Here is a 22,990-nt window from a genome sequence, read left to right on the forward strand (position 1 = left end):
CGATGGCTGTAGACTGGGCTGGGAGTGTGAGGATGACTGGGAACGTGGTGCTGTGGGTGGAATTACGCTGGGTCTCTGTACAACAGTGCAAGAGGTTCTTCCATGGCGATCCTGTGTGGAAGCCGAACCAGCTGTGTGTAAGCTGGAGGAAGAGGCTACAATACGAGCTGAAGAGGTGGTAGGTGCCGCTGTAGGTTGGCCTAGGTCTTCAGTGTGTTTTTGTAACTCCACCACGTGTTTGGTCCGCACATGTTTCCACATATTTGTGGTATTGAGGTTGCTGACACTTTTCCCTCTTTTGACTTTCTGATGACACAGCTTGCATTTGACAATGCAAATGTCATCTGCAACTGTGTCAAAAAAAGACCAGTGACTGCAACTCTTGGGAGTGCCCGTTTTGGTTTTTGGAAGAGGCATGCTCCTAATGGTTAATGGTTGCCGAAGTGGAGGCTACAGGCAATGCAGTCTTCCCCCTCCCTCTCCCTCTTTGGGCCGTTCAAGGAATCTCTTCCTCAGAGCTCCTCCCACCACCTTCCTGTACCTCACACCATGATGGGTCAAGGACCTCATCATCTACACTACCTTCTTCCACCAACTGCTTCTCCTGGGTAGTCTCGGCAGCACAGTATGCACCAGAAAGTGGCACCTGAGTCTCATCATCAGATGCGTACTGAGGTGTGGTGACCGTAGGCACTGGCCCACCCGCCTCTTCAGATTCGGAGAGACAAAGCTGTTGCGCATCACTGCATACTAGCTCTTCAGATTCTAGAATGCTGCTTGGCTGGCCCCCTCTTTCCAAGCCAAGAGATTCAGAGAACAGAAGTAGAGATGGCTCCTGTACTGGGCTCTCTGACTGCCTGGGCAATTTGGCAGGTGGTGAAGAGACAGATGGGTGCTCATCAGTTCTCTGTGCCTGAGAGGATGTGGCACTAATTGAAGTCAATGCGTTAGCTGCCATCCATCTGACAACGGCTTCAATTTGTTCGTCCTGTAGCAGCGGGGTACGGCAAGCTCCTACAAAGCTGCGCATGAAGGACTGCTAAAACTGGGGGATGATGAGTCACTGGTTCCCGCAGCAGGCACAGAATCCCCACATCCTCTCCCTGCTCCACGCCCACGTGCCTTACTCCCTGCCTTCTTTATCTTGGTAGACTGATAAAGATAGGCAGAAAGTACTAAGGGCTTAGTGTGCTTATTCCTGAACAGCTGCTAACAGGTATAAGAAACACTAATTTTATAAAGTGTGGACTAGACTTTAATATGAGCTAATGTGGCCTACACAACTGTAAAGTGGAGTGTTTGGTGAACTTTAATAACTTTTTGTTTTTTGCGCAAAACAGACTACAGCGTGATCTGAAGAAACACAGAGACCTTGCAGACAGCCCTGAACGGCACTGCAAGGCCTAAAAAAGCTCCTCTATGTACTCCTATATAGTGTTTTTCCACAATCTAGCAGGATACGGATGGAAACCCACTAATAGGATAAATCCGGACAAAATGTGCAGCAGGCAGCACTAATTGAAAAAAGGGACAATGGAACAGTATGAGGCAGTGATGCACACTGAGCTGTCTACAACCGGCTGTGGCTGCAGAACTGACTACAGAGTGAGCTGCACTCACACACACAGAGACCTTGCAGACAGCTGTGAGCAGCGCTGCAATGCAAAAACAAGGTTCTCACACAGCGGTTACTAAATTAGCCTGGGCCTGAGTATATTTGCTCATCACTAGCTACAATGCTTCCAAATTAAGCAGGACTTTATGCTAGTCACCACCCCAGTTTGGGCTTACTAGCCTCTTAAACACCCAAAATATGTTTAGCCATTATGTTTATCCCCAAAATTCTTGGAAGTTCCTCATATTTTTGCAGTTTTCTTTTATTTATACACATCAGCTATATATTTAGCAATATTTGATTTAATTTTTCGTTTTATCTGAGTCTGCAAGGGGTGTATTCCTTAATATAAACTGCATGTGTAGTCCCACAATTTATGAAGGATCACATTATTTTTCTGACTCTGCTGTGGAAAAGTATTTGTTTTATTTGGAAAGTGACAAAGAACTTGCTGCCACCAAATTTGACAAAATTCATGTAATGACAAGAAGTTGTTGTTAGATTTGGCAACATTGAAAAGTAGCTAGGAGACTGACTGATTTCAATAGACATCGACCTTTTTTAAACACTTTTATTGCCATATTGCAATATTTTGTGGAGTGATATATCCTGATCAAGAATAGGTAAATATTTTAAAATAATTAGTGTAATTTAATTGGAAAAAAATGGTATTTATTACCCATGTTAGCATTTTTATTTTTGTGGTTATTTTTTTCCTTCAACCCCTTAGGGTATGGTTCCATGGTCAATATTTGCTGGGGATTGGATGCTGCATACAGCTGCAGCGTCCAATCCGCAGAGGCCAGATGTAACAGCATAGTGGAGGGGATTTTATGAAATCTCATCTCTACTATGCGTACAAAGACGCAGGTGGCAGACCTGCGTACGTGCACATGTGGCGCATATTTCTAGACTGCAGCATGTCTATTTATCTTGCGGAGATGCTAAGTCTCCGAAAGATAAATTACACAGTCTATGTATAGGATGCAGTATTTCCACATGTGTTCAATGAGCACATACAGAATCACCACGTGTAGAAAAACTGGCAGCGCTTTGGACAGAGCGGGTATCTGCTGCGTCCAAAGCGCTGCCTTTATGGAACGTGGAAACATACCCTTAGTGACCATGCCAAATTTTAGAAATCTGACCAGTGTCTTTTTGTGGTTAAAACTATGGAACTTTTCAACTTATCCCACTGATTCTGAGACTGTTTTTTGTGACACATTGTACTTCATATTATTTGCAAATTTTGGCCAACATTTTTGCGTTATTTGTGGAAATATTGCAATTTGGTGAAAATGTAAAAAAGTCACAATTTTCAAACTTTCAATCCTAATATTCTTCAACCAGTTAGTCTTGCTGTACAAAATAACTAATAAATAAAATTTCCCATACGTCTACTTTACATCTGCATCATTTTTGCAATGTCATTTTACATTGTTAGATTGTTAGAGGGGTTAAAAGCGTAGCAGCAATTTTTCATGTTTTAAACAATTGTACAAAACCTGTTTCTTAAAAGGAACCTGTCAGCAGGATTGTGCACAGTAACCTAAAGAGAGGTTTAATTGATGAAATCCATCCTGTGGTTGTTTTTTAATCTTTATTTTCAGTTTTTAGGTAATGATATGCTCGTGCCACATAATGCAGATTGCTGACAGGTCACTGATCCCCCAGTGACCTGCCCCTAGTTTGCATAGTGAATACCTGGACATACTGAAGAAAAAGAAAAAACCTTCTGCGGCAGGTGCTAGCCGTGGCACCTGTGCTGCAGCATTATCGATCGCATGTTTACTGTGTAGTTATTACATGTGGTTGAGCTTTTCCTGAGGTATATAACAAAAAAACTATTTTAAAATGCCACCTGCCCCACCTGCACAGTAGTAGCTATAGGTGTACATAGCTGTGATCCGATAGCTGCTATTGTGCGGGCACCAGTGGCGCCATCTTGCTAGAGAAAAACAATTCTTCCTCCAAGATGGCGCTGTACACATCTGCACAGTAGCACTGCTCGGCTATCGCTGAGAGCAGCTACTGCTCAGGCGCGGGCGGCGCCATCTCGGAGGAGAAATTTTTTTTTCTTCTCTAGCAAGATGACACTGCCAGCACCTGTGCAATAGCAGCGGATCACAGCTATGTACCCCAATAGCAGCTACTGTGCAGGCACGGCAGGTGCTATTATAAAATAGTTTTTTTTGTTGTACACCTCAGGAAAAGACCTCAGTGACCTATAAGCAGCCTGCATTATGAATACCTAATGAGACCACCACATAAAGACCACCCCTCCATGCCCGTCCTGGGGCACGAGCATATCATTAACCCCTTCATGACCGTGGGATTTTTAGTTTTTCCGTGTTCGTCTTTCACTCCCCTCCTTCCCAGAGCCATAACTTTTTTATTTTTCCATCAATTTGGCCATGTGAGGGCTTTTTTTCTTTTCTGCGGGACGAGTTGTACTTTTGAACGACATCATTGGCTTTAGCATGTCGTGTACTAGAAAACGGGAAAAAAATTCCAAGTGCGGTGAAATTGCAAAAAAAGTGCAGTCCCACACTTGTTTTTTGTTTGGCTCTTTTGCTAGGTTCACTAAATGCTAAAACTGACTTGACATTATGATTCTCCAGATCAGTACGAGTTCGTAGACACCTAACATGACTAGGTTATTTTTTATCTAAGTGGTGAAAAAAAATTCCAAACTTTGCTAAAAAAAAAAAAAAATTGCACCATTTTCCGATACTCGTAGCGTCTCCATTTTTCGTGATCTGGGGTCGGTTGAGGGCTTATTTTTTGCGTGCCGAGATGAAGTTTTTAATGATAGCATTTTGGTGCAGATACGTTCTTTTGATCGCCCGTTATTGCATTTTAATGCAATGTTGCGGCGACCAAAAAAACGTAATTCTGGTGTTTCGAATTTTTTTCCCACTACGCTGTTTAGCAATCAGGTTAATGCTTTTTTTAATTGATAGATCGGGCGATTCTGAACGCAGTGATGCCAAATATGTGTAGATTTGATTTTTTTTATTGATTTATTTTGATTGGGGCGAAAGGGGGGTGATTTAAACTTTTATATTTTATTTATTTTTTTAACATTGTTTTCAACTTTTTTTTTTAACTTTTGCCATGCTTCAATAGCCTCCATGGGAGGCTAGAAGCAGGCACAACGCGATCGGCTCTGCTACATAGCAGCGATCTGCTGATCGCTGCTATGTAGCAGAAATGCAGGTGTGCTGTGAGCGCCGACCACAGGGTGGCACTCACAGCCACCGGCGATCAGTAACCATAGAGGTCTCAAGGACCTCTATGGTTACAATGGAGACGCATCACCGACCCCCGATCATGTGACGGGGGTCGGCGATGATGTCATTTCCGGCCGCCCGGCCGAAAGCGGTAGTTAAATGCCGCTGTCTGCGTTTGACAGCAGCATTTAACTAGTTAATATGTGCGGGCAGATCACGATTCTGCCCGCGCCTATTACGGGCACATGTCAGCTGTTCAAAACAGCTGACATGTCCCGGCTTTGGTGTGGGCTCACCGCGGAGCCCTGCATCAAAGCAGGGGATCTGACCTTGGACGTACTATCCCGTCCAAGGTCAGAAAGGGGTTAAAGGGAACCTGTCACAAGGTTTGGCCGATACAAGTTACTGCCACCGCCTTTCAGGGCTTATCTACTGCACTGTAGAAATTTGCTCTGATTTGCATTTTAGGCCAAAAAAAATACATATTTTCATCTTTTACATTTTAATCCCTTTACTCCCGAGGGTGGTTTGCACGTCAATGACCGGGCAAATTTTTACAATTCTGACCACTGTCTCTTTATGAAGTAATAACTCTGGAACGCTTCAATGGATCTCAATGATTCTGAGATTATTTTATCGTGACATATTGTACTTAATGATAATGGTAAAATTTATTTGCTATAACTTGTGTTTATTTCTGAAAAAAGCAGAAATTTGGTGAAAATGTAGAAAATTTCATAATTTTCCAATTTTGAATTTTCATGCCCTTAAATCACAGAGATATGTCACACAAAAGACTTTTCCACATTTATACCTTACATCAGCACAATATTGGAACAAAAAATGTTTTTAGTTAGGACGTTATAAGGGTTAAAAGTTGAACAATGATTTCTCATTTTTACACCATTTCAAATTTGAAGTCACTTTGAGGGTTCTATATGATAGAAGATATCCAAAAGTGATACCATTCTAAAAACTGCACCCCTCAAGGTGCTCAAAACCACATTCAAGAAGTTTATTAACCCTTCAGATTCTTCACAGGAATTTTTTGGAATGTTAAAAAAAATGAACATTTAACTTTTTTCATAAAACATTTACTTCAAATCCAATTTTTTTTATTTTCCCAAGGGTAACAGGAGAAATTGGACCCCAAAAGCTGTTGTGCAATTTGTCCTAAGTATGCTAATACCCAATATGTGCGAGTAAACCACTGTTTGAGTGCATGGCAGATCTCGACTTGATTTTTTCAAGGCAAAATTGGCTGGAATAGAGATTGGAGCACCATGAGCTAGTGGGGATCTCACCGGATCTTACCGTAGTTCAACATGGCTGGAATTGAGCCTCAGTGACCAGCAGTAACCTCGATGACCGTCACCACCTGTCATTGATGCTGCATTTGCAGCAGCTCATTCACCAGTTGTTCTCAGGCTGGACGGTCGCATCTTGGCACAGTCCAGGTTGAAAACTAGTTATCCCCCAGACATGGATTACGGCGTGGGACAGAACGACTGACAGGTGAGGGATATGGTTGTTTTTATTTTTGTTTTAATACAGGAGAATGAGGGCTTCGGTGGAATAGGCGTTAGATGAGTTTAACTGTGTTTGTCATTTTTAAATAAAAATGGAAAAGTGTGTTTTGTTTTATTTCTAATAAAATACTTTATTCTGGCTGTATCTTTGTTTACCATAGAACTATAAAGTAGTAAAGGATAGGTTTCCTATAGACACTTCTCCATTACTAAGCCGTGGGCTTGATGTCACCTGACAATACAAAGGTGACATCAACACCACAAATATGAACCCAACTTGCCACCGCTACAGGGCAAGTGGGAAGAGCCTGTCAAAGCGCAAGAATTGGCGCATCCAATAGATTTGCCTTTTCTGTGCAGCTGCGGGCTACTATTTTTAGGCTGGGGGGTCAATATCCATGTCCCCTTACCAGCCTGAGAATAGCAGCCGCCAGCTCTGAGCTTTAGCAAGGCTGGTTGTCAAAAATGGGGGACACCCCACACCATTTTTTAAAATTCTTTATTTAAAGAATAAAAAAAAAACAGCGTGGAGACCCCTCTATTCTTGATAAGCAACCTTGCTGAAGCTGACATCTGAGGGTTGCAGTCCCCAGCTGTGAGTTTTACCTGGCTAGTTTTAGAAAATACAGGGGAACCCACCCCGTTTTTTTCATTTATTTATAGAGCAGGCGGCGGCTGATGAATACCTCTATCAGCCGCTCTTGCTGTCACTCTTATTAGCAGCAGCAGGGGTAGGCTGATGGGAGTAATAGTCCCATCAGCCACCGCCTGCTGTCTCTTTTATCACTTAAATATAACTCTCATCATTCTCCTCTGCTCACGCTGATCGATGGCAGAGTAGGGAAGATTGATGAGAGCCATGCTCAGCACCCGGCACCAGGGAACAGCGCTTACTATAATGCTTCTTCCCTGGCACCCATCCGTGTGCTACTGATGTGGCACAGGCATGCCACATGTATGCTGCAAGTAGTACACACACTGACATCTCCAGTAACGGAAAAATCAGGACCTTATAGCGATTTTTTATGTTTGGCTGCTGTCACACACTACAAGAAGCTTTTTATTGCAAAAAATAGTTTTTGCAACACCACATTTTGAGAGACATAATTTTTCCATATTTTGGCCCTCAGAGTCATTTGAGGTGTTGTTTTTCACGGGACAAGTTGAAATTTCTTGTGGTACCATTTTCGGGGACACATGACATTTTTTTTCGCTTTCTATTCTTATTTTTGGGAGGCAGGTTGAACAAAAAGTAGCAATTCATGAATGTCTTTGAGAGGGGTTTATGCCGTTCCATGTGTGGTAAAATTGTTAAGGCAGTTTTATTCTTTGGATCAGTACAATTACAGCGATACCTCATTTATTTTTTTTTTATGTTTTGGTGCTTTTATACAATAACAACTTTTTTTATTTTTCTGCTGATGGAACTGTTTGGCGGTTTGTTTTTTGCAGGACAAGATGATGCTTTCAGTGGACCATGTTTATTTATATCCATCTTTTTGATCACATGTTAATCCACTTTTTGTTTGGCGGTATGATGATAAAGCATTGTTTTTTGCCTTTTTTTATGGTGTTCGCTAAAGGGGTTAACTAGTGGGACAGTTTAATAGGTCGGGTCGTTATGGACCCGGCGATATGAAACGTATACTTTTATTGTTTATATTTTTTTTTTTCATTCAAATATTTATTTAGAGATAGAATACATATTGATTTTTTTTATTATTTTTGTTTTGAAATATTTTTACAATTATTTTACTTTTTTTTGTACTTTCTTATAACTTTTTACTTTGTCCCACTATGAGGCAATCATTTTTTGCAGGCTGATCGCTTCTATAGCATGGATATGCAGCAGCCTCTCCATGCTACAGAAATTGTCAACTCTGCACTGACAAAGAGACTTGCTGATCATGCACTGTCTCTCTGTCAAGTAGTGTTGAGCGATACCGTCCAATATTTGAAAGTATCGGTATCGGATGGTATCGGCCGATATCCGAAAAATATCGGATATCGCCGATACCGATTTCCGATACCAATACAAGTCAATGGGACACAAATATCGGAAGGTATCCTGTAATGGATCCCAGGGTCTGAAGGAGAGGAAACTCTCCTTCAGGCCCTGGGATCCATATTCATGTGTAAAATAAAAAATAAAAATAAAAAATATTGATATACTTACCCTCTGACGCGCCCTGGTCGTCACCGCTGCAACCACCTTGCTTTCGTTCCGAAGAATGAGCGCGTAAAGGGCCTTCGATGACATGACCGCTCAGCGACAAATCACAAGCCGCGACGTCATCGAAGGCCCTTTACGCGCTCATTCTTCGGAACGAAAGCAAGGCGGTTTCAGCGGTGACGACCAGGGCGCGTCAGAGGGTAAGTATATCAATATTTTTTATTTTTATTCTTTATTTTACACATGAATATGGATCCCAGGGCCTGAAGGAGAGTTTCCTCACCTTCAGACCCTGGGATCCATTACAGAATACCTTCCGATATTTGTGTCCCATTGACTTGTATTGGTATTGGATATCGGTATCGGCGATATCCGATATTTTTCGGATATCGGCCGATACCATCCGATACTGATACTTTCAAATATCGGACGGTATCGCTCAACACTATTGCTGATTATCGACTCATCTAAATAGACCATTTGCTCCAAATTATTGAATTTTAATCCAAGCCTTTATAATCTGTTTTAATTCAGGTCATCTATTCTATGTCTGTTGATCTGAATTAAGTTCTTGCGTGTTCAAAATGGCCGCCATGGTCACCACCCATCTTGAAAAGTTTTCCCCCTCCCATATACTAATGTGCCACAAACAGAAAGTTGATATCTCCAACCATTCCCATTTTATTTAGGTGTATCAATATAAATGGACCACCCTGTATATTCCTCATAATGATTATTATATATAATCTGTTAATTATTATTTATATTTTTATCTGTTAGATCTGGTGCTCAATGACATTGGAATAGGACCAAGTAATCAATGTGTAGATATTAATGATTGCCCCTGCTCTTATGGTGGGATATTTTATCAACCTGGATCATCACGTGAAAGCACATGCAATTCTAAATGGTTAGTATGTAAAACATATCATTTTTGTACATATATAACACATTTTTTTCAAAATGTTTGATATTGACATATTGATGTATTGTTTTCTAATATTTGTGGTTTACGCGAAATTCATGGCAAGCCTTGTAGCGAGGCAAATCTAGGTTTTCCTGCATGCAGGAAAAAATTCTGTTCCTTCCTATATATTACATAAAGGGGTTGTCTACTACTGGGCAACCCCTTCTCAATTACTGTATTCTCCCACGTAGAATAAAATATATACTGTCCTCCAATGCCCCATCACGTTCCAGCAACATCAGCACCATGTCCCACAGAGCTCACTGAACATTGTTATGTCACATGAACTCTGCAGCCAATCAACAACTACTAATGGGCCACATCAGTCTTGCTTCCTTCAGATGTAAATGACATACTTCGACTGGTTATCAGTTTAATCTGACGAAAGTGATCGGGAAATGGCCCATTAATGGCCATGGATTATCTGTAGGGCTTACGTGACTAAATCAGATGTAATAATCCTTAAGTTTTCAGACCGTACAATGCTTTACTAACATAGCGATGTATAACATTATGTGATAAGTTATTAATTGCTTCCTGTGTACTGGATTACAATCATTAACTGTATATGTATACATCACCATAACCGCTAACAGTATGAAAATACATAATTAGTACCACCATTAGTACAGAAATACATCGCCAAAACAACCAACAGTACAGAAATACATCACTAGATCTCCATCAGTACATAAATACATCACTGGAACCACCATTAGAACAGAAATACATCACCAGAACCACCTAGAGTACAGAAAAGCAATCACCTACAGTACTGGAATACATCACCAGAAGCACCATCAATAATAATAATCTTTATTTTTATATAGCGCTAAGGTAACGTTCACACTAGCGTTGTGCGCCGCTGCGTCGGCGACGCAACGCACAACGCATGCAAAAACGCACCAAAACGCACGCAAAAACGCTGCGTTTTGCGACGCATGTGTCGTTTTTTGCCGAAATTTGGACGCAAGAAAAATGCAACTTGTTGCGTTTTCTTGGTCCGACGCTCGCGGCAAAAAAGACGCATGCGTCGCACAACGCAACAAAAAAAAACGCATGCGTCCCCCATGTTAAATATAGGGGCGCATGACGCATGCGTCGCCGCTAACTAGCATAATGCTAGTGTGAACGTAGCCTAACATATTCCGCAGCGCTTTACAGGTTGCACACATTATTGTTGCTGTCCCCGATGGGGCTCACAATCTAAATTCCCTATCAGTATGTCTTTGGAATGTGGGAGGAAACCAGAGTACCCGGAGGAAACCCACGCAAACACGGAGAGAACATACAAACTCCTTGCAGGTGTTGTCCTTAGTGGGGCTTGAACCCAGGACTCCAGCACTGCGCCACCATGCTGCCCCATGTCAATACATGAATACATTACTAGACATACAATTAGTACATGAATCCATCATCAGAATCCCATTCAGTTCATGAACACAACACTAGAACCACCAACATTATGGTAATACAGCATCACAATCACCGACAGTACATAAATACATCAACAGAAGCATTGAAAGTATGTAAATACATCACCAAAACCCCCTATCAGTACATACTGTAAATGTAGCACAAGAACTATCATTAGTGAATGAATGCATCTCCAAGCTTATTACAGTGATCAATTGTCATTTTAATTGTATTGCATGAGCTTACAGCTCCCAGTATGTCCTCAACAATATTAAGGTAATGTTGAAACTGGGAGTTGTTGTTAACAACCAACATCAGATGGTGGGTCACACAGGAATGACAGTACTGATAAGTACTTGCATAGTCATTGTATCACAAATAAACATTTACATTCATTACCTTATAGGTAACATTTTCCCTATTCTGTGCCTTCTACCCAGACACCTCCTTCTGCATTTCTGCATGCCGTCCTCTTTCTGCAGTGCGCTCACACTGTCCCTCGACACTGCCTACTCTCTATCCTGCCCTCCCACTATCCAATCTCTATACTCTGGTCCTCTACACTTCTCCCCCCACACTATTCCCTCATGCTTTCCCCCATATTGCCCTCTCACTTCCAACCATACTGTACCCTCACATTATTCTCCAATACTGTCCCCTCACAATATTCCCCCATACTCTACCTTCACATTTCCCCCATACTGTCTTCTCACACGTTTCTTCCCATATTTCCCCTCATGCTTTTCTCCCCATACTGTCCCCTTTCACTACTCCCCTGGCTCACTATTCCCACATACTTTTCTTCCCCATAATGTGTTTTTACACTTTTCTCCACTATATTGCTCCCAAACATTTATTTTTCACGTCATGCTGTCACCTCACAGTTCCCCACATACTGTTCCCTCACACTATTCCCCCATATACAGAATGCTGTAGATAAGCCCCCAATGGTGGTGGCCGCAGCTTATGTACGAAAAAGTAGGTGACAGATTCCCTTTAACAGAGATGTGAGCTGTCGTCTTAAAACAGTAGGTTGTCATGAACAGTTCCTCAATCACTATATTACTTACACTACAAACAGGTAATGGTTTTCACTTCATAACCCAGTATTATGCAATCTTAGTATTATGGAAAAACATATATAATCATTTAAAACTATTGCTTTTATGTATATTTGGTAAGATTTCTGTTTCATTATAGTTTTTTTATATTAATGTTGTCAAACACATACTGTATACTGAAGCAGTTAGTTAAATCGGTATTTTAAGTTATATCTATTTGACAGTCAATGTGTAGCTGGAGAATGGAAATGTTCAGATGAAAAATGTCCTGGAACCTGCAAAATTGAAGAAGGTCTATATGTCACAACCTATGATGGCAAGAAATACAATCTTTTTGGCAACTGTGAATATATCGTATCACATGTAAGTACATTGATGATCTCAGGTTTCATGCTGGGTTTATGAATTCATTAATGTATTATGCATGTTTTTTTCTTCAATATGTAACACATTTTTTTTTACTAATCCCTTACTGTCTAAGTCTGTTTTTACCTATACACTTTTTTTGGTATTAATTCTGGAATGCTTCAACATATCACTGCCGTTCTGAGATTTTTTTTTTTTCATTTCACATTGTACTTCATGATAGTAGTAATTTTAGATTGATATGATTTGTTTTTATTTACGGTATTACAATTTCTAAAACTTGATGAGAATTTTGAAAAATTCAACATTTTCAAATTTTGACTGTTACGTCCATAAATTAGATAGTCATACCACACAAAATAGTTGATAAATAACACCGCATATTTTTTAATTGAAATATAAAACCTGTATTTTTATGGACTATTTCACGTTTGAAGTGACTTTGAGGTGCATATATGTCACAAAAACCACAAACGAGACCCCATTTTAAAAACTCTTTAACCTCTTACTCCCCGGAGCTTTTTTCGGTTTTGCGCTTCCATTTTTTGCTCCCCTTCTTCTCAGAGCCATAACTTTTTATTTTTCTGTCAATATGGCCATGTGAGGACTTGTTTTTTGTGGGACAAATTGTTCTTTTGAACGACACCATTGGTTTTACCATGTTATGTACTAGAAAACTGGAAAAAAATTCCAAGTGAGGTGAAATTGCAAAATAAAGTACAATCCCACACTTGTTTTTTGTTTGGCCTCTTTACAAGGTTCACTAAATGCTAAAGCTGACCAGCAATTATGATTCTCCAGGTCATTATGAGTTCATAGACACCAAACATGTCTAGGTTTTTTTTTATCTAAGTGGTGAAAAAAAATTCTAAACTTTGTTAAAAAACAAAAAAGCACAATTTTCCGATACCTATAGCATCACCATTTTTCATGCTCTCGGGTTGGGTGAGGGCTCATTTCTTGTGTGCCGAGCTGATGTTTTTAATTATACTATTTTAGTGCAGATACAATCTTATGATCACGCGTTATTGCATTTTAATGCAGCGTCGCGGCGACCAAAAAACCTCCAAGGCGTGACAGACGAGTTCAGGCCACTGACATATTTGAAGACCAAAATGCAAAAGGGTTCAAATTCCCCCTGATGGCAATGATATTGAGTTCGAGATACTCCTGCGCTATACTTTCCAGTCGTTCACAATGCGTCAGACTTGTACTCTGTTCTGCTTTTGAACGTGCTGGTCTTAAAAATGTGTGAAACGATTCACAGAAATTGCTTATGCCACTTACACTGCTGCTTCTAATGTTTTTGCTTTGACGACTTGACATTCCAAGGGTTGGAAGTCTATAACTGCGATTTCGCTGTGTGCCTGACTGCTGTCTTGGGGAAAAACAAAATTTACTCTTGTACCGTCAATCTAAAAGAATGGCAATCCAGTAGTCAGCACTACTTCTAATCCTTCTAATACTAACAATATGGGCATCATGTTGCAGATAGTGCAGCAAGAAGGCGCTCGTGTGGGATGCTTCCATGAGATCCAAGTCCATGATGTCTTGATGGTGGGATAACACTCAAGCTTGCTTCCTACAGTCATGGACAAAAATTTTGAGAATGAGACAAATATTAATTTTTCCAAAGTCTACTGCTTCATTTTTTCTAATGGCAATTTGCATATACTGCTGAATGTCAGAGTGATCAGCTTAACAGCAATTACTGTACTTGCAAAGTCAGAAAATGAACTTTAACCCCCAAAACATATTTCAACATCATTGCAGTCCTGCCTTAAAAGGAGCAGCTAACATCGTTTTAGTGATTGATCCATTAACACAGGTGTGGGTGTTGATGAGGACAGGGCTGGCGATCAATCAGTCATGATTAAGTAAGAATGACATCACTGGACACTTTAAAAGAAGGCTGGCGCTTGGTATCATTGTTTCTCTTCAGTTAACCATGGTTATCTCTAAAGAAACACATGCAGCCATCATTGCACTGCACAAAAATAGCCTAACAGGGAAGTGTATCGCAGCTACAAAGATTGCACCTCAGTCAACAATCTATCGCATCATCAAGAACTTCAAGGAGAGAGCTTCCATTGTTGTCAAAAAGGCTCCAGGGCGCCCAAGAAAGACCATCAAGCGCCAGGACCGTATCTTAAAACTGTTTCAGCTGCGGTATCGGACTACCAGCAGTGCCGAGCTTGCTCAGGAATGGCAGCAGGCTGGTGTGAGTGCTTCTGCACGCACTGTGAGGCGGAGACTCTTTGAGCAAGGCCTGGTTTCAAGGAGGGCAGCAAAGAAGCCACTTCTCTCCAGAAAAAACATCAGGGACCGACTGATATTCTGCAAAAGGTACAGGGAGTGGACTGCTGAGGACTGGGGCAAAGTCATTTTCTCTGATGAATCCCCTTTTCGATTGTTTGGGACATCTGGAAAACAGCTTATTCGGAGAAGAAGAGGTGAGCGCTACCACCAGTCTTGTCTCATGCCAACTGTAAAGCATCCTGAAACCATTCATGTGTGGGGTTGCTTCTCAGCCAAGGGAATCGGCTCACTCACAGTCTTGCCTAAAAACACAGCCATGAATAAAGAATGGTACCAGAATGTCCTCCAAGAGCAACTTCTCCCAACCGTCCAAAAGCAGTTTGGTGCCCAACAATGCCTTTTCCAGCATGATGGAGCACCTTGCCATAAAGCAAAGGTGATAACTAAATGGCTCATGGAACAAAAGATAGAGATTTTGGGTCCATGGCCTGGAAACTCCCCAGATCTTAATCCCATTGAGAACTTGTGGTCAATCATCAAGAGACGGGTGGACAAACAAAAACCAACAAATTCTGGCAAAATGCAAGCATTGATTATGCAAGAATGGACTGCTATCAGTCAGGATTTGGTCCAGAAGTTGATTGAGAGCATGCCAGGGAGAATTGCAGAGGTCTTGAAGAAGAAGGGTCAACACTGCAAATATTGACTTGCTGCATTAACTCATTCTAACTGTCAATATAACCTATTGGTACTCATAATATGATTGCAATTATATTTCTGTATGTGATATAAACATCAGACAAACACTAATAAAAACCAGAGGGCAGCAGATCATGTGAAAATATAATTTTGGTGTCATTCTCAAAACATTTGGCCATGACTGTACATTCTCTTCCACTAACCACAGACAACAGAGAGGGGATCATTATCCTCTTCCTCTCCTGACTATTGCACACCCATCATCTCTTCTGCACCTTCACTAACAGTTTGACTGGTACCATGACCCCCCCTTGATCGCTGTAATTCACTCTCCCATGGCACCCGCTGATGCGACAACAGCCTGGAACTTTCAGATATTGTTATCCCTTCCACACTGGGATAGTAATGCTGTTGATGGCTTCATCAGTGCTAACCATCTTAGTAGCCATTTCAAAACTGTGCAGAAGGGTGCAAAGGTCCTTCATCTGTACCCACTCCGCAAGCGTGATTTGCACCACATCCGGACTGCGATGGCTCAAGCTATGCAAAAGGACATAATACACCAAAGATCCTCACTGCAGCTACAGTCGCTGCAACATGTGTAAAGTGGATTTCCAACGTCAGCACATCGCATATCAACAGGCAGACACAGTAGAGGATTTGTGAGATACAGAGATTTGTCCTGCAAGTCTTGGGGATTCCAAGACTTGCTGTCTGTTTGCACCTTGTTGTCTAATGGATTAGTTCACCATTCCTTGTTGTGTAGTGGTTTAGTTCTCTTTCCCCTGGTGTGTAATGGTTTAGTTATCCATCTCAAGATGTTTAGTAGTTTAGTTCTCCTATCCATGTTGTCTAGTAGTTTAGTTCTCCATCCTCTGCTGTGTAGTGATTTAGGTCTCCATCCCCAAGGGTCCTGCAAACCTTTGGAATTCCAAGACTTGTGGAGCAGACCATCACCTGCTGCCAAAGCCAACAGAGTCACACAGTGCCCAGTCAATGAGATGTAATGCCCCTGGCCATGCTTGCTGGTCCAGTTGTCAATTTTGAAAGGCACTCTCGCAGACATAGGTTTTTTCAAGGAATCGGTGATGTTGTCTGCGACATGATGGTGTACTGCAATTTTTCCTGTTGTCTACCCCTAATTTTTGGAAATGTTTGGACTCCAAGTTGGGTCTCCCTCATGTGTGTTGCCTTAATTTGTCAGGCCTCTCAGAGCACTAGGCCTACACCTGTCACTCATTCACCTGCTACTGATCAATATTTCAGCTATAAATGCTGGTCCAGCCCGGTTCCATGCTGCACAATTATACTACTGTATTTGTACTCTAGGTCAATTTATGTCACTTTTCCTGGTGTATACCCCTAATTTGAGGTGTTGTTGTCCCCCTTAAGATGTTATCTCTGTGTTTTGCTTTCCCTCCCATTGAATTCAATGGGGTTTGGGTATGTTTGACGAACTGTTCGGCGAACATCGGGGTGCTCATCTGAAAGCTTCGCTTATCTCTATTTCTAATCAACCAACTTTGGCTTTTTTATTTTGATGCACAACTGGCATAATATTTGTATGCTGAAAAAAATGGCAGGAATTCTAGAACACACAAATTCGCCCACCTCACTTGGACTTGTTACAGTGCCGAAGCATATAGTGATGCTGTTTTTAACCACTCAACTGCTGCAGTATACATGGAGTATAATATTTGTCTGCTGAAAAAAATTGGCAGGATTACTGTAACACACAAATTCGCCCACTTCACATGGACGTATTACACTGCAGTATCAATATAGTGATGCTATTGAGATCCAACCAAATCTGGCTGTATGCTTTTGATGCACAACTGTTTGACTATAAAAGCCATATAATATTTCACTGCTGAAAAACAATTGTATTATTACTATAGCTGGAAAATTGTCACACCTCAGATGGACTGGTTACACTGCAGGAGCAATGTACCGATGCTATTGAGATCCAACCATGTCTGGCTGTATATTTTTGACATACAACTGCCACAGTAAAAAGATGGGGTGCAGAGTGTACATTAATGAGAAAAATTACACCTTTTAACAGTGGCAGTCAAATAATACCTTTTAACAGTGGCAGTTAAAGGTATTTATTCCTCAGCACTGCTTTTTAACAGTCCTGGGAAATAAGGGTATAGTGCCCCCCAGTGTTGGAAAATCTCTGGGGTCTCAGCTACTGGGGGTAGCTGAGACCCTGCAGAGCATAATCAGAGCCAGTTTTTACAGTCTCCTGTCACATGATTGCCATGATTACCAAATAATGGCAATCACAAGAAAAAAAAGTCTGGTTTAAATTTAATTTCTCTCTCCTCTGATATGATCTAGCATATCAGAGAAGAGAGAAGTAAAGTCACCCGAACACCCTTAGTACCTTGGCAATCCCCGGACCCTCCTGCTCCATCCCCCGGTCCTCCCTGTCACCTTCCTGTAAAAAAATGACAGGTGAAGTGCGCTGGCAACAATAGGGAATTTTTCCTATTGGTTCCTTTTGATCACTGCAATCGACCCTATCACAATGATTAAAATAAAAAAAATAGTAAAAAATATCCCCCTTTGCCACTCCCCTAGTTAGAAAAAAATTCTAAAATACAATTTTTAAAATGTTTTATTTTCTCTGCAACTATGGTTGGGGTTAGGGATGAAGTTAGGGTTGTGTTAGGGTTAGGGTTGGAGTTAGAGTTGTGTTAGAGTTAGGTGTTAGAATTGGGTTTTTCAAAAGTAAAAGAAAAAAAATGATGACAATATGACAGCTAGTGTTCAGCGTAAGTGCTCGCTACTCGAGTTTGCATTGGGTGCTCGGGTATGAAATATACGGGATAGGGAATTGAGCATGTCACTCAATACTCAATGTGAAAGTTTAAATTCAGCTCACCCTTACGATGATTCCCACAGCATGTGAGATGGTCCGAGCACGGAATAGCGTATCTGCCTGAAGTTGGACTCTTGCACAAGAAGGTACGAAAAGATATCCAGCTCCAGAAATAAAATAAAAAATATTTTATTTATATAGCTTAAAATGAGAAACAAAGCTGTCTGACAATTATGCTTCTAATACCAGAGGAAGAGAGCCTGAAGCAGCTGAACGCGTGGAGTGTTCTTAAACTTTAGTTTCATTGTGAGCAAGAAAAGACAGGAAATAAAAGCACCCTGAACAGCTGAAACACATGTCATAACTAACAGGAAACATTCATGGACAAATGCGGATTAAAACCAGCAAGCAGAGGATGCACGAAAAACAAAAACACAATAGTATCAAAAGACAATGCAATAAAGTATATAATTAATAGTGCAACATAATTTCTTTTTTAAGATTTACTCCTAATGGCACTCGAGTATTTAATAAATATATCCAATAAGCTTCCCTGTCACGTAATCTTTTTTCTTTGTCTCCACAGTGTAAATTTTTATGTATTTGCTCTATTGCAAACAAATTAAAATGTGTGATTTGTCTATGTGTTGTAACAAAATGATTAGAAACATTTGAAATATTGTGAACTGTGGGTTGAGCAATGTCATAAAGATGTTCTCTAATTCTATCTTTTAACTTCATTCATGGATTATGTTAATAATAACACATACAATTTAAAATGTACCAATTCGTTTCACAGCAGTTCTATTATTTTTTGGGGGGATTTGTGTATTTCTGGTATCCCTTTTAAAACTATCAGCAGCTGCACATACCGCAAAACAAATTCTGGCAACAAATGTTTTTGTCCATGAATGTTTCCTGTTAATTATGACATCTGTTTCAGCTGTTCAGGGTGTTTTTATTTCCTGTCTTTACTTGCTCACTGTTTTGTTAAGGATTCTTGGAATTGTGATGAATAAATAAATGCTCACACAAAAATAGAATAAACAAAAATGAATTTACTTAATAAATAATAAGAAAATACACAGTCACTGAAAAAATAAAAAAAAACATTACATACATTATATTATTATGGTAGAAGTCAATCAGGCTTGTCTCTCTCTGTTTATGTATCTCCTCATCTCTCTTCCATCTGTCTGTCCTTACAAAAACTCAGTTCTCTTTCTATATGTTAAACAACTGTACATTGAAACTTCTCTAAAGGCTTTGATTTCCCAAGGTAAGTGTACTGGAGACTGAAACTGCCTCCAATCAGGATAAACATCTCCTGGGAAAGATCTAATCAGGTAGCTCTCATCTTTGAATGCCAGCAATCCTTTGTTAGTAGATAAACAAACTACTGGTCATTTAAATTCCTTGGTTAGATAAGTGGAACAAAGACTGGTTATATGCTCTCATTGGACAATTGACTATGTGGTTGAACAAGTTTCAATTACCTTCTGTGAACTCCATACAGTAAGGATATACTGAATTTTATATAATTAAAGATAATATGACATACTACACACTCACAATGAAACTGAAGTTTAAGAACACTCCACGTGTTCGAAACGCATTCAGTTGTTTCAGGAACTCTTCCTCCGGTATTGCCGACATAATTGTCCGACAGCTTTCTTTCTCATTTTAAGCTATATAAATAAAGATTTTTTATTTTATTTCCGAAGCTGGATATCTTTCCGTACCTTTTATGTCACTCAATACCTATGATATTTGGTGCATACCCGAGCACCCAATGCAAGCGGGAGTAGCAAGCACTCATGCTTAACACTAATGATGACATATTCAAGATGACAATCTAATGTTAGCAAATTTTGTGTCGTACTGGTTGGTTCAAAATGCTCTCTATACCCCTGGATACAATCCATGAGGGGTGTGGATAAAATGGGGTCATTTGTGGTTGGCTTCTACTGTTTAGGGACATCAGGGGCTCTCCAAATGCAACAAGATGTCTGCTCTTGATTTCAGCCAATTTTACGTTCAAAAAGTCAAACGGTTCTCCTTCCATTCTGAAAACAGTGAATTTCCCCCACATATAGGCGTGCTCTGGAAAAATTGCACAACAAATTTTTTCACCCTTTTTCTCATTTTACCCTTGTGAAAATAAAAACATTTGGTCAGTTAATTTTTGGTGACAAAAGTTAAATGCCCATTCTTTCCATCCACATTGTTTCAGTTCTCGTGAAGCAACTGGAGGGTTAATAAACTTTTTGAATGTGGTTTTGAGCACCGAGAAGGGTGCAGATTTTAGAATTGTGTGTTTTTTTGGATACATTGTGTCATATAGGCCTCTGAAAGTCACTTCAGATGTGATGTGGTTCCTAAAATTTTGTTGCAAAAATAAGAAAATGCTAGTCAACTTTTAACCCTTCTAACTTCCTGACAAAACAAATGTTTCCAACATTGTGCTGATGTAAAGTAGATATGTGGGAAATGTTATTTATGAACTATTTTGTGTGACATATCAATCTGATTTAAGGGCACAAAAATGAAAAATTTGAAAATTGCAAAATGTTCAAAATTTTGGGCAAATTTAAATTTTTTCATATATAAACGCAAGTCATATTGAACATTTTTTACCACTATTATAGAGTGCAATATGTCTTGAAAAATCAGTCTCAAAATCACTGTGATGCGTTGAAGCATTCCAGAGTAATTTCCGCATAAAGTGACAGTGGTCAGAATTGTAAAATTTGGCTTGGTCATTAAGGTCAAAATTTACTTGGTCACTAAAGGGTTAATTTTATTTACATGAGACAAGCATCATATAGATCAGAGGTTTCATAATTTCTACTGACAACATACCTATTTTACATGAATACTTACAAATACTTTTTTGAATTTACAGGATGACAGCTGGCTTATTTCTGTAAATGTAGCACAGACTGCAAATGCTCAATCAACAAGTTCCATAAATAGCATTACTCTACTCTTTAATAGGGTAAGTTGAATACGTTTGACCACTAATTAATACGGCAAAACCTAAAATAAAAAAACTTATGTATCGTACTATACAGGCCTATTGGCGTACCTGCAATTTGGACTGCACATACTTTGGTTCATAAGAAACTAATCTTTTAAAGCAGGTGTTGAAAATGTTCACCATTCGCATCCAAGCATGCCTGCATGCACCATTCCATATTATTGAATGTATTCTGTCAGGGGTCATAGCTTGAATTTCTCGCTATAGGTTCTGTCAAAGTGCCTGTCATATTTGAGGCTTTTCTCTTGGTGTGGCCCTTTCAATTAGTGAATGACAGTTACTTTTTACGGGTGAACACGACCTTTCTTGGCCACTTGTTGACTTGTGTAATACGACATGCCTGTCTCCTGGGAAAGTCTGTGCAACAAGGAGATTCCAGAAGTCAGTTTCACATCTTAATTTGTTTCTACACACATTTTCAGACATCCTCCACCATATACAGTACAGACCAAAAGTTTGGACACACCTTCTCTTTTTAAGATTTTTCTGTATTTTGATGACTATGAAAATTGTACATTCACACTGAAGACATCAAAACTATGATTTAACACATGTGGAATTATATACTCAACAAAAAAGTGTGAAACAACTGAAAATATGTCTTATATTCTAGGTTCTACAAAGTAGCCACCTTTTTCTTTGATTACTGCTTTGCACACTCTTGGCATTCTCTTGATGAGCTTCAAGAGGTAGTCACTGGAAATGGTCTTCCAACAATCTTGAAGGAGTTCCCAGAGATGCTTAGCACTTGTTGGCCCTTTTGCCTTCACTCTGCGGTCCAGCTCATTCCAAACCATCTCGATTGGGTTCAGGTCTGGTGACTGTGGAGGCGAGGTCATCTGGCGTAGCACCCCATCACTCTCTTTCTTGATCAAATAGCCCTTACACAGCCTGGAGGTGTGTTTGGGGTCATTGTCCTGTTGAAAAATAAATAATGGTCCAACTAAATGCAAACCAGATGGAATAGCATGCCACTGCAAGATGCTGTGGTAGCCATGCTGGTTCAGTATGCCTTCAATCTTGAATAAATCCCCAACAGTGTCACCAGCAATGCACCCCCACTCCATCACACCTCCTCCTCCATACTTCACGATGGGAACCAGGTATGTAGAGTCCATCCGTTCACCTTTTCTGCATCGCAGAAAGACACGGTGGTTGGAACCAAAGATCTCAAATTTGGACTCATCAGACCACAGCACAGATTTCCACTGGTCTAATGTCCATTCCTTGTGTTCTTTAGCCCAAACAAGTCTCTTCTGCTTGTTGCCTGTCCTTAGCAGTGGTTTCCTAGCAGCTATTTTACCATGAATGCCTGCTGCACAAAGTCTCCTCTTAACAGTTGTTGTAGAGATGTGTCTGCTGCTAGAACTCTGTGTGGCATTCACCTGGTCTCTAATCTGAGCTGCTGTTAACCTGTGATTTCTGAGGCTGGTGACTTGGATAAACTTAACTTCAGAAGCAGAGGTGACTCTTGGTCTTTCTTTCCTGGTGCGGTCCTCATGTGAGCCAGTTTCTTTGTAGCGCTTGATGGGTTTTGCAACTGCACTTGGGGACACTTTCAAAGTTTTCCCAATTTTTCGGACTGACTGACCTTTATTTCTTAAAGTAATGATGGCCACTCGTTTTTCTTTACTTAGCTGCCTTTTTCTTGCCATAATACAAATTCTAGCTGTCTATTCAGTAGGACTATCAGCTGTGCATCCACCAGACTTCTGCTCAGCACAACTGATGGTCCCAACCTCATTTATAAGGCAAGAAATCCCAGTGACTACCACTTGAAGCTCATCAAGAGAATGCCAAGAGTG

General features: G+C 40.3%; 1 protein-coding gene across 22 annotated transcripts in view; it reads left to right on the plus strand.

Annotated features, from left to right (window-relative positions):
* The window catches only part of LOC138676110 (mucin-19), a 769,116-nt gene that overhangs the window by 249,751 nt on the left and 496,375 nt on the right, over positions 1-22,990 (plus strand). For all 22 annotated transcript variants that reach the window (XM_069765013.1, XM_069765031.1, XM_069765021.1 and 19 more), the window contains 3 exons: positions 9,331-9,460; positions 12,219-12,357; positions 21,051-21,143. In XM_069765013.1, the coding sequence (XP_069621114.1) occupies positions 9,331-9,460; positions 12,219-12,357; positions 21,051-21,143 (362 nt within the window). The remainder of the gene's footprint in view (positions 1-9,330; positions 9,461-12,218; positions 12,358-21,050; positions 21,144-22,990) is intronic.

Source organism: Ranitomeya imitator, chromosome 4, assembly GCF_032444005.1.
Source record: "Ranitomeya imitator isolate aRanImi1 chromosome 4, aRanImi1.pri, whole genome shotgun sequence".
Classification (NCBI taxonomy): Eukaryota; Metazoa; Chordata; class Amphibia; order Anura; family Dendrobatidae; genus Ranitomeya; species Ranitomeya imitator.